At 39.9% G+C, this 13,000-nt stretch overlaps 1 protein-coding gene across 1 annotated transcript in view; it reads right to left on the bottom strand.

Moving 5' to 3' along the window:
- Nucleotides 1–6,546: 6,546 nt before the first annotated feature.
- The window catches only part of DHCR24 (24-dehydrocholesterol reductase), a 28,712-nt gene continuing 22,258 nt past the window's right edge, over nt 6,547–13,000 (bottom strand). Inside the window, exons 6-9 of the mRNA XM_073357600.1 lie at nt 12,509–12,652; nt 11,567–11,764; nt 10,116–10,294; nt 6,547–8,996 (exon numbers count right to left, since the gene is read on the bottom strand). Coding sequence (XP_073213701.1) covers nt 8,843–8,996; nt 10,116–10,294; nt 11,567–11,764; nt 12,509–12,652 — 675 coding nt within the window. The 3' untranslated portion in view covers nt 6,547–8,842. The remainder of the gene's footprint in view (nt 8,997–10,115; nt 10,295–11,566; nt 11,765–12,508; nt 12,653–13,000) is intronic.

Here is a 13,000-nt window from a genome sequence, read left to right as displayed (position 1 = left end):
TCACTTTTGGTTGTGTATACATGACATAAATTTATGAAGAGGATATTTGGCAGAATTTTAGATAGGTACATTTTCTTCCCCAAAATGGGAGTGCTGGTGGGTAACTCTTTGAATGTTAAATATTTCCTTTTCCATCAAATTGCTTCATTCAAGAAATTGCATACATATTTTTTGTAATATAAATGCAAAGTTCTGTACATTGCAACTGATGGCTTTTGTTCTCACACCAAGCAAAAGAATTGGCCAAAGTCAGTACAAATCAAGTGGCGCTGCATTCTCAAAGGATGGCGGTTACATTGATTGAAAAAGGAGAGCCCTTTTGTGGCCAGAACACCAGATCTAGATTTCAGTGACATTACCCAGAATCTGTGCAGTTTAAGTAGATAAAGCATACTTCAGAAGGCAAAGCTAAAATCATCTACTTTATCAGCAAAATACATTTTTTACATTGTAAACTTGCCAACACAAAGCAGTAGTTTTACACAGATTAGAAGTGAATATATAACAGTACTTCATTTCATTTTGTTCTTTTTCTGAAAATAAAGATACTTACCATTGCTTTAAAGCAAATAAAATATTAAATATATCCTTGTTTTACATATAAGGTAACAGATGGAGAAGCAACATGACTGACCCAAGTCACACGGCACATCAGTTTCAGAAGGGGGACTAGAAGCCAAAACTCATGCCTTCATACTCTAACTACCAGACTAGTCTGTATGCCAGCAATTGCAGCCCTGTTAGAAAAGGGCTGGCAGTCAAATCAATAGGGCTAACTGCTAATCCCTCCAATTCAAAGCTCACAGATATGAATCATTGACAGGGAGAGGGGAGATCAATGGTTGTGTTTTTTAATATTTCTTGCCTGGTTTTTATAGGTAACCGCTTGGTAGAGGCTGTACTGCTCTTCCCAACTTGTCGAGACTTTTCACATGCAAAGAGTTGAATCTACTTGTCATCCAGGGATATTGGTAGAGATTGTTTGCAAAACACTTCAGCTGAAAGGTTTTACATAAGCATAAAATATTATTTTATTGTATGACTGGCCTGTCCAGACAAGGTCTGCTGTGGAGCCAGTGGATTAGGGAGAGCACAGTGGCAGGAGGACTATGCTTAGAGGTATCATTGGATCCCATAAGAAGTTAACCCTAGAGGCCGTGAAGAAGGCCAAAAAGGTGGTTGTTGGTTGATAAGTAAGAATGAGTATGGGTAGTTACTGGAGAAAGTGAGCAATAATAAAAATATCTGGGCTGCTCAGGGTTAACCTTTGCAAAGTCTAATAATGATGTGTATACCCAACTAGAATAATTAAGTTTAATTGTAATTAGATGTCAATTGTGGCTGATTAAATATACTTATTAGTCTGCAATTACTCTGTGGTGTAAGGCATAACTGAACACAGGTAAAAATAGGGTGAATGAAAGAAATGCAGATTCTTGGAATAGAAAGAGTGAGTTAAGGAAAAGGTTGGTCCCTGGAGGGAGAGTAGGATGGAGATATCTGTATTATTTGGTGGGCAAGTGCAGGCGAAAGAAGAACTGGTGGTGTAACATAGGAATCAAGGCCCAGATCCACAATGATACTTAGGCGCCTAATCCCCATTTTTAGGCACCACTGTGATCCACAAAATCCTTGCTTGGCTATGTTCAACCCTGTAGGCACTTAAACTCATTTGGCACCTAGGTTTTCGCAGTAGAAGTTCCCTAGGTGTCTCTTTCTGCCTCTGGACATGCACACTTCTGCCTTGCTCTAGGTGTCCAGGCACCAACGGCAGCCTAAGCTCCAGAGTGATGCACAAGGATTGCAGAGGAAAGATAGGTGCTTCTTCGCCTAAGTTGTGTGTGGGGCCTGATCCAGTAGGCAAGCTCAGAAGCTGCCCAGCTCCACCCAAAATGGGGTGGGGAGTATCTCCCTTGTCACCTTTAGTGCAGTGGTTACAGCACTCACTCAGGATGTGGGAGACCACTTTCTAGTTCTCCCTTTGCCTGCGGAGAAGAGATTTGAACAGGGACCTCCCCACAACTCTCAGCTGAGTGGCTGAATCACTGCACTATGGAATATTCCAATGTAGGGCTCCCTAACTCTCCTATTCAATAATTGCGTAACTAAGTATTAATTGGGCCAGAGTAAGTGAGAATGACTCTGTAGCCCAGTGGCTGGGGCACACCCCTGAGAGGTGGCAGATCCCTGTTCAAATCCCTTCCTATCAAGCAAAGGGGCAATCTGAACCAGTGGTCTCCCACATCCTGAGAGAATGCTCTAACCCTTAGGCTAAAGCTTATAAGGGAGGTCCTCCCTCTGCCAGCTGTTTTGTATAGTTAGGTAGCCAGTGAGCATGGCTACCAGATCAGGCCCCACACATGACTTAGGCAGAGGAGCACCTAACTTCTTCCAGTTCATGGATCACAGACAGAGACAGACACCTAGCTCTGTGAGAGGAGCAGGGTTTAGGACACACCCATTTCATCAATATCTTCCTTTGGCTAGCTTAGGTAGTTCTCCGCCCAGCATGCTGGCTTTGCGGATTGCATTCTAAGGTGCCTATCTCTCGCTATTCCTTCTATAGGAGCATAGGCACCTAACATGGCTTTTCTAGGTGATCTTCTAGGGGCCTAAGTCCCTTTTGTGGACCTGAGCCCAAACGTTATCAAAGATGCAAGTCCGATCCAAAATAATTTAGATTGTTCAGGTGACTGGGCCAGCAAATGGCAAATTCATCACAGTTCAGAAAAATTTAAGTTCGGTAGTCTCGCAGCCAAGACCCAGTGTAACAGCTACATGTCATCCTGATCAAGAAAAAGGTCTAAGTTAACAAAAGAAAGTCACTGAAGCCTTCAGTCCACTGCAATGTTTAATTAAGGAGTATATTAAGAAGACAGAATTAATCCACCACCGCAGCCCTTATTGGACCCCATTTGGAACACTGGTCACACTGACAAAGAAAGGAGATTGTCCTGAAGACGATGCAGAGAGGGAAACAAGAAAGATGACTGGCATTATTATATCTTGACTTTAGTAAAGCTTTTGATACTGTCTCCCATGAGCTTCTCATAAACAAACTAGGGAGATGCAATCTAGATGGAGCTACTATAAGGTGGGTGCAAAACTGGTTGGAAAACCGTTCCCAGATAGTATCATCAGTGGTTCACAGTCATGCTGGAAGGGCATAAGAAGTGGGGTCCTGCAGGGATCAGTTCTGGGGTCCAGTTCTGTTCAATGTCTTCATTAATGATTTAGATAATGGCATAGAGAGTACACTTACAAAGTTTGTTGATGATACCAAGCTGGGAGCCGTTGCAAGTGCTTTGGAGGATAGAATTAAAATTCAAAATGATCTGAACAAACTGGAGAAATGGTCTGAAGTAAATAGGATGAAATTCAATAAGGACAAATGCAAAGTACCCCACTTAGGAGGGAACAATCAGTTGCACACATACAAAATGGGAAATGACTATCTCAGAAGGAGTACTGTGGAAAGAGATCTGGGGGTCATAGTGGACCACAAGCTAAATATGAGTCAACAGTGTAACACTGTGCAAAAAAAGCAAACATGATTCTAGCATTAGTATTCTAGTATTAGCAGGACTGTTGTAAGCAAGACACGAGAAGTAATTCGTCCACTCTACTCCATGCTGATTAGGCCCCAACTGGAGTATTGTGTCCAGTTCTGGGCGCCACATTTCAGGAAAGATGTGGACAAATTGGAGAAAGTCCAGAGAAGAGAAACAAAAATAATTAAAAGAAAAGGAGTACTTGTGGTACCTTAGAGACTAACCAATTTATTTGAGCATAAGCTTTCGTGAGCTACAGCTTACTTCATCAGATGCATACTGTGGAAAATACAGAAGATGTTTGCTTTTATACACACAAATCATGAAAAAATGGGTGTTTATCACTACAAAAGGTTTTCTCTCCCCCCACCCCACTCTCCTGCTGGTAATAGCTTATGTGAAGTGATTACTCTCCTTACAATGTGTATGATAATCAAGGTGGGCCATTTCCAGCACAAATCCAGGTTTCCCCCACACCCTCCCCAAACAAACCCACTCTCCTGTTGGTAATAGCTTATCTAAAGTGATCACTCTCCTTACAATGGCAGGTTTCAGAGTTTCACTCTCCTTACAATGTGTATGATAATCAAGGTGGGCCATTTCCAGCACAAATCCAGGGTTTAACAAGAACATCTGGGGGGGGGGGGAGGGGAAGGTTAGGAAAACAAGGGGAAATAGGTTACCTTGCATAATGACTTAGCCATTCCCAGTCTCTATTCAAGCCTAAGTTAATTGTATCCAATTTGCAAATAGAAAAGGAGTACTTGTGGCACCTTAGAGACTAACCAATTTATTTGAGCATAAGCTTTCGTGAGCTATGCTCAAATAAATTGGTTAGTCTCTAAGGTGCCACAAGTACTCCTTTTCTTTTTGCGAATACAGACTAACACGGCTGCTACTCTGAAACCTGTCAATTTGCAAATGAATTCCAATTCAGCAGTCTCTCGCTGGAGTCTGGATTTGAAGTTTTTTTGTTGTAATATCGCAACTTTCATGTCTGTAATTGCGTGACCAGAGAGACTGAAGTGTTCTCCGACTGGTTTATGAATGTTATAATTCTTGACATCTGATTTGTGTCCATTTATTCTTTTATGTAGAGACTGTCCAGTTTGACCAATGTACATGGCAGGGGGCATTGCTGGCACATGATGGCATATATCACATTGGTAGATGTGCAGGTGAACGAGCCTCTGATAGTGTGGCTGATGTTATTAGGCCCTGTGATGGTGTCCCCTGAATAGATATGTGGGCACAGTTGGCAACGGGCTTTGTTGCAAGGATAGGTTCCTGGGTTAGTGGTTCTGTTGTGTGGTATGTGGTTGCTGGTGAGTATTCGCTTCAGGTTGGGGGGCTGTCTGTAGGCAAGGACTGGCCTGTCTCCCAAGATTTGTGAGAGTGTTGGGTCATCCTTCAGGATAGGTTGTAGATCCTTAATAATGCGTTGGAGGGGTTTTAGTTGGGGGCTGAAGGTGACGGCTAGTGGCGTTCTGTTATTTTCTTTGTTAGGCCTGTCCTGTAGTAGGTGACTTCTGGGAACTCTTCTGGCTCTATCAATCTGTTTCTTCACTTCCACAGGTGGGTATTGTAGTTGTAAGAATGCTTGATAGAGATCTTGTAGGTGTTTGTCTCTATCTGAGGGGTTGGAGCAAATGCGGTTGTATCGCAGAGCTTGGCTGTAGACAATGGATCGTGTGGTGTTGTCAGGGTGAAAGTTGGAGGCATGTAGGTAGGAATAGCGGTCAGTAGGTTTCCGGTATAGGGTGGTGTTTATGTGACCATCGTTTATTAGCTCTGTATTGTCCAGGAAGTGGATCTCTTGTGTGGACTGGACCAGGCTGAGGTTGATGGTGCGATGGAAATTGTTGAAATCATGGTTATCATACACATTGTAAGGAGAGTGATCACTTTAGATAAGCTATTACCAACAGGAGAGTGGGTTTGGGGGGGGGGGGGGGGAGAAAACCTGGATTTGTGCTGGAAATGGCCCACCTTGATTATCATACACATTGTAAGGAGAGTGATCACTTTAGATAAGCTATTACCAGCAGGAGAGTGGGGTGGGAGGAGAGAAAACCTTTTGTAGTGATAAACACCCATTTTTTCATGATTTGTGTGTATAAAAGCAAACAACTTCTGTATTTTCCACAGTATGCATCCGATGAAGTGAGCTGTAGCTCACGAAAGCTTATGCTCAAATAAATTGGTTAGTCTCTAAGGTGCCACAAGTACTCCTTTTCTTTTTGCGAATACAGACTAACACGGCGGTTAGTCTGAAACCTGTTAAAATGATTAAAAGCCTAGAAAACATGACCTATGAGGGAAGATTGAAAAAACTGGGTTTGTTTAGTCTGGAAAAGAGAAGATTGAGAGGGGGACATGGTAACAGTTTTCAAGTACATAAAAGATTGTTACAAGGAGGAGGGAGAATTGTTCTTCTTAATCTCTGAGGATAGCACACGAAGCAATGTGCTTAAATTGCAGCAAAGGAGGTTTAGGTTGGACATTAGGAAAAACTTCCTAACTGTCAGCGTGGTTAAGCACTGGAATAAATTGCCCAGGGAGGTTGTGGAACCTCCATCATTGGAGATTTTTAACAGCAGGTTAGACAAACACCTGTCAGGAATGGTTTAGATAACACTTAGTCCTGCCATGAGTGCAGGGGACTGGACTAGATGACCTCTCGAGGTTCCTTCCAGTCCTATGACTCTATGATTATTTAGACTCCTAAGAGAAGTTTAAAGATAGTTGGGTCAATATTTACCCAGAGAGCAATTAAAAATCTACGCCCCACTCCTGCATGCCGCTCTGCATGGGTGGGCCCCTGTGCCAAGGTGGAGCCCCACAGATTTCAAGAGGTCTTCACACTAAGCAGCTTGCAGGACTGGGACCCCAGTCTCTCAACAATCTCACTGCACTCTATCCTGTAATTTCCAAATAGCCCTCCTTTTCACAGCAATCCCAGTAACAGTGCCAAAAGCACAGCAGAGAACAAATACATTTTTTAAAACATATTTTATTTAGTCATCCATAAAAAAACAACATTTTAACAGTACAACTGGTTATATTTTTAATTGTAATAGCTCATACAGCCAAGAATTTCAAACTCCATCAGCAACGATGTGCATATATGAGAGAGAGAGAGAAAAAGAGTGTGTGTTCATGATAACCATAGTTACACATTAAAATTATGTTGTACCAAAATTTGCAAATGCATATTATGAAGTCACAAATACAATGTATAACAAAAGACTATGAATACACAAGTTAGAGACATACTATTTTGATTTAATATCTTTGCATATCCTTTTTTTTTTAACATTGCCTTTTAAAAGCTAAGTGAACCAATTCTCGCTCAGTGCAGAGTATCCTACAGATAATAGGTGAAATCATGGCTTTACCATGAGAAAGGGGTAGTCATTATTGTGCTGCCCCAGGAGCAGACTGGAAGGTAGATTGTGACGCAATCACAATTTGTTTTCCCAGTAACCCTTGCTCCAAGGTCTATACCTGGCACAGCACACATCCTCTAGAGCACTGACATAGCTGTGCTAGTCTGCACATTGGAGTGGGAGCTGAGCCTTGGCCCCACCCATTCCCCACCCTGTTGCACTCATGTATGTGGATGGAGCGGGATGTACCTGCTCTGCATTGGTTAGGTCTCCCCCTGGACTGACACACACAGTATGGGCAGCATACATAGGGCCTTAAGGGGATGACTTATATCCCTTTACTCCCCCGCATGGCAGCACCAGCAAGGTTGCAGTCTGGCCCAGTATGCATCACAGAGAGTGAATGACCAAGTTTATTTTTCATTACTGCCTTATCAGTGGTTTAATCTGCATCATAAATGTCCATCTATCAATAAACAATAATTGGTTTAGCACTGAACTAGAACAAAAAGGAACCCCCCCCCCACTAGCAATTGTTTTATAACTGTTTTCACATTATGCAAAATGCAAGAACATACATTTCTCTACAAGCCCAACAAATGTTAAAATAATAACTAAGTAGTTTGGACCAGATGTGAACTCAATTTAAAAAATGTTGTACCAAATGCAATGTCAAAATTTTTCCACGCTCATGAAACACACAGTTAGAAAAGGGGCTTGAATAGTAAGCACTCTGTAGATTTTTCTAATGTTATTTCTTCTCCAGTTGGCTGAAGGATCTTTTTTTTAAACCTATCAAACTAATCCAGCTAAAATGGAAAGCAAAAAGTCAAAGCCATGTCTTGTGTATTTCAAACTTCCACAACACAACTGGGTTTTAGGTTGTCCCCTACACTTATCACCAATATTTATTCAAATGGATCTTATATAATTAAAGCATTAATGTTGACAATAGGTCCTTTAATTTCCCACCCCACACCCAAAACATAGAACGGTCTGAAGTGGCCCATATCTTCTCCAACTGAATACTTATAAGGCACTAAAATTAACCATAATAAAAAGTAAAACAGACCCCATGACAAGTAACAAATTGTACTTAATACTAGTCTATATGAAATAGCAGCAGAGATTTTCAGTAGTCTAGGAAGCCAAAATGTTTCCTATTCCAATCATATTAATTACATACTGATAACCAACCAACCAAAAAAAAAAACAAGAAGATCCCTAAAACTCATGACCACTTACACAATTATAAACAGAATCAGTACAAATGAGATAGGCACAAGCAAAATGGATTTTCTTCAAACTTTGATATTCAGGTCTGACCAGAAGATATTTGCCAATGACCATTTATTTACCGGCATTACTAATGCGAGTTTAGTCTGAAGATTTCAGTAACCATCTCTAAATTGTGTTAACCTTTAACTTCTCTTAAATTTAAATCCTGCACCAGTTACCGATTTGAAATAGACATTTTTAAAGTCGTAATTAATTTGAAAATAATTCTCTTAACTTTGGCACCTAACTTTGTGACCTCCTTACCTGTCTCAGATGTACACTGCAATAAATAACCGATTTACTTAAGTATCTTTGTCTTTCCAAATTTTTTCCCCTACAGGTTAGAAATATGTAAATTGACATCTACATCACTATGTCTGCAACTAAGCTACAAAGAGAGGTGGCAGGCTAGGACTTTGATTCCTTAAATGAAATTACTATGAGTTGGGGAAATTGTTTTCAAAACATACTAACAATTATTGAATGTGAATTTATAAAATAGAAATCTGTATTTTTAAACATCAACATGAGCTTATTTGGACAGTGATAAAGCTTTTATAAGGATATACTGACTACTACAGGTAAATCCATCCTTCCCTGATTGCTTGCTTAGGTTAACCAGACTCAGTGTCGTGCTGCTTTGCAGATTTTATCATACACCTCTGGAAAAGCATCCTTGCAATTCATTTGCTCCCTCAGCTTGTGGTATAGTGAACCATCAAACATATCCCAGAATTCCTCACGGTTCATATAGCAATCTGCATACAACATCTGGAAACTGAAAGAAAAAGAGGGGATCAGGAATTAAATCTTAATACTGTTGCAAAATTTCAGGTAGAAAAAAAATGAAGCAATTGAGGATGAGCTATACATTGTAAGGATACACTGCAAAATATTTTGAAATACTTTTTTAAAACAAATGTACAGATTAATTACCATAAATTATATTGGATAATTATTCAGCCAGTCTGATGGCTGAACATTGACATCTCTTTTGAAAAAGCGGTCATGATGTACAATGGAAAAGCCAACAGAACATTCCATTATCACTGTTTGGTGAGGTGGGGAGATAAGTTAAATATGAAAATATGCTTTTAAAATATATTAGTGTACTTCAAATTATTTCTTTCCCAGTTAGTTTCTTGGTTTTTTTTTTAAATTAGTTTTGCTATGACACTAATACAGAGAGGTAAATAGCAGATACATGAAATTTGAATATGTTTGGGTAAATTATATGGTCAGTTTAAATATTGTGGAATAGGTTATTTTTCTGAAACATAGGCTTCATGACTTTGCTACCAAACCATAGAGAACTGGATTTGGTATCAGCCTATGCAAAATTGTAGGCGAGGTCCCCAGCTCCGCTCTGGCTCCTTTACACCATGTAAGAGGACTAGTGCAGCACAAAGAGGCTCTAAAAATCCCATTTGTGGCCCAGCAAAAATTTCCTGGTGCATGACCTACAGAGGGTAGCCATAAAGCTTTTCCTTCCAAGGTGATTCCAATCAGTGCTGCAGTCTACAGGGCAACCAGCAGAGGCTGCTGTAATGCAGACACGCCACTAAATAGCAGACAGGCTGTTTAATTTGCATGTGAGGCCTTTCCAGCCCCTGGAGCAGCCGAATATCGGGAGGGTGCAAAAACAGTTTAAAGCCACCTTTAGCCACCACTCCCTCGGGGATGCAAATTCTATGCTACTTAGAGGCACTGCACAGAATCTCAACCAGCATGTTTTTTTGTATGCAAGCAATGATTAAAATTAAAAAAAGACAGTCATACTGAATATATAAAATCAGAATCAGTACTTAAATACTGTAATAACTGAAAGTTAAGTAAATCTGATTAAGCTGCAAGGCAATAAATTATATGGTGCTATCCTGAAGACGAGGACTCTTACCCATGCACATTTCTTACAAACTTTTCCATTTGTCTCATAGATGCCCTGGCTTCAAACTGTTTTGTTTTAGGCTCTCCATAAGCTCCTATATCTACATAGAGCTCCATTTCATCTCCTTTCGGGTGGACCATGCCAGGGTTATTGGGTAATATGAAAGGACATAACCACAGTGGGTAAACCTGCAAAGATAATTTTGTATCACCAATTTTAACAGTACAAAATATCAGTTATCTGTTAATAAAGCATGAAAAAACAGAGAGAGAAAATTGCACAACTCTTCTCCAATTTTCAGTACAGAACTTATACAGATGCCCCTTTTCAACTCATAGAATCACAGAATCTTGGAAGGGACCTCAGGAGGTCATCTAGTCCAACCCCCTGCTCAAAGCAGGATCAATCCCAATTTTTGCACCAGATCCCTAAATGGCCCTCTCAAGGATTGAACTAACAACTCTGGGTTTAGCAGGCCAATGCTCAAACCACTGAGCTATCCCTCCCCCCTTCTGCTGTTCCAACTAGTTTCACCTTATAGTAAAACTTACACAAGTTGAATAAGATACCAAAAAGCAAGGAAGAAAGTCAGAAAATGCAACAAATTAGTGCACTATATATATCAGTGTTTCTCAACCTTTTTGTGCTGGCGAGCCCCTTTGGACTTAAAAAAAATAAATCATGATACTCCCCTCCACTCCCCGAAAAAATTGTGACCCCCCCCAATTTAAGCTTGTGGCGCAGGGCTGAGACATATAAATTAGCTTTGTGGAGCCCTCTGTGGCATGGGGCCCCATACAATTGCCCTGATTCCTATCCCCTAACGGCAACCCTGCTTGCGACCCCCCTAAACTTCTCCCACAACCCCCCGAGGGGTCATGACCCCCAGGTTGAGAAACACTGATCTAGATAATAAACGGAATAGCTTTAAAACACTAATGAAAAACTGTCTCAGATCCCAAGTCATTAACTGAACTCATATTTAGATTTAAATTACAAGTAAAACTAAAGGAGTGAAAGGCATTTTACTGGTACCCGCTAAGACCAAAGTTCAAGTCCAGAAGTCTGTATTTCTTGAAACAACTGAAGTCAATGACTTGGAAAGCAAGTGTTAATTCCCAACACTCTTTTCGGGGCTCAAGTGATTTTGCAGAAATAGAAATCTGATTTCCAATTTTGCCAAGTAAAAAAGGATAAAGTGATAGAATTTTCTTTTAAAAATTGTGAGTTAAAGCTACAAAATCAAGTATTTCTGAATATCAAGTTTTTCTTGCTTCTTTTTGTTAGAGCATTTCATTTTACCTGCCGCCTAATAGTATTTAATTAGTTGGCAAAATTCTCTCAAATTTAGCATACTGATATATATTTTCTGCAACAGGCACTACTGTGTACTAATGCCAATAATCACCATTCATAGGGCAATCTTCCATTTACCAGGTTTTAGAGAAATGTGTTCTTACATTCAGGTCGCTGTGGAAGGTACGGATAGATTTTTCAAGGATTTTCATAGGGACCAGCATGTCTTGTACAACATGATGTTGCTCATACAGCTTTCGAATAGCTTCTCCTTGTGTCAGTTTTAATAGTGAGATTTTTGGAGGAACCATCCAGCCAAACAGGTAACGAAAAACAGGGTTATTGCCAAAGGGAATGATATCCTTTAAGAGAAAATGGAAAAAAAAGAAAAGAAAAAAAGAAACTGGTAGTAAAATCAAGTGAGCTGAAAATCAATATTTCAGAATTTGGATTTTGAAAGCAACATTAAATCATATTTTCTTTCAATAGTTTTAATTGCTGATAGTCACATCAGGCTACATTAATACAGGTACGAACAACATGCAACCCTAAATTCAACAATGGGGACTTATGTAGTGTAAAATTCTACACTAATGCTTATCATGACAATAATTTAGATGATGAAATTCAAAGTGGTGGTTCCACAGCAACCCTGGGCACAGCTGGGCACATGTAGGCAGAGTAAATTCTCAGCCATAAGTGTGCATTCGTGTTTTTGCACTGAATTTCCTGGTTTTATCTTTTTAAAGTCCCAGTTCAGGAAAGTACTTAGAACATGCCTGATAAAAGCTAAAATAAGTTTTTTAAGTGCTTTCCTGAATGTGGGCCTAAAAGAGAAACTAAAAAGGGAAGGTGCTGGCAATATTATCTTTTACAGTCATACATTTATATAAAAAAAGTCAGAAAGGAATGCAAAAATAGACATTGTCACAAGAGAAATCCCTAAATCTGCCACCACTTCATTTGGATTTCTGTCTTAAGGAAAGGAGTTACTCACCTATGATGGACATAGGTGGCTCCCAAGGGAAAAGAACATTGGCTGTGCAGTGAGTATGTACAAAGTACCCCAAAACAAATATTAAAATCTTCTTTGTCTAAAGTCTTACTTGGAGTTCCCAGAAGATACTCCTGGTATGTCGGTGGTAGTAATGTCTTGAGGGAATGTACTCTATTCCAGTTTGATTAGCCTTCAGATACTTCTCCCCATGCTTAAAAAACCATGGTTTGTAGTAGTTACCAATTCTGTTTATCTGAAAATAAAGATATATTACATATCAGCAAACAAACACCAATATAAAGAATAAATATCCCTTACTTGAAAATTCAGTAATATAAATGTTCATGGTGCCCCCAGATTTTTTCACTTTGGAATTACACTAAGGAAAGAACAGTCTTAATGCTAAGAAAGCGTTTCGGACTTTTTAAACATGATTTTCATATTGTAGTGTGACCTTGTGGATAAAGCACTGGATGGGCACTCAGAAGACCTATATTCTACTTCTGGCTCTGCTGTTGGTCTGCTGAATGGCTGTGGGCAAGTACTTGTGCCTTGGCTCCCCCATCTGTAAAGTGGGAATTATGATGCTAATCGCCTCTGT

The sequence above is a fragment of the Lepidochelys kempii genome, chromosome 8 (genome assembly GCF_965140265.1).
Source record: "Lepidochelys kempii isolate rLepKem1 chromosome 8, rLepKem1.hap2, whole genome shotgun sequence".
NCBI classification, from domain to species: domain Eukaryota; kingdom Metazoa; phylum Chordata; order Testudines; family Cheloniidae; genus Lepidochelys; species Lepidochelys kempii.
The sequence above is the reverse complement of the archived record's forward strand: the minus strand, read 5'-3'. Positions and strand labels throughout refer to the sequence as shown.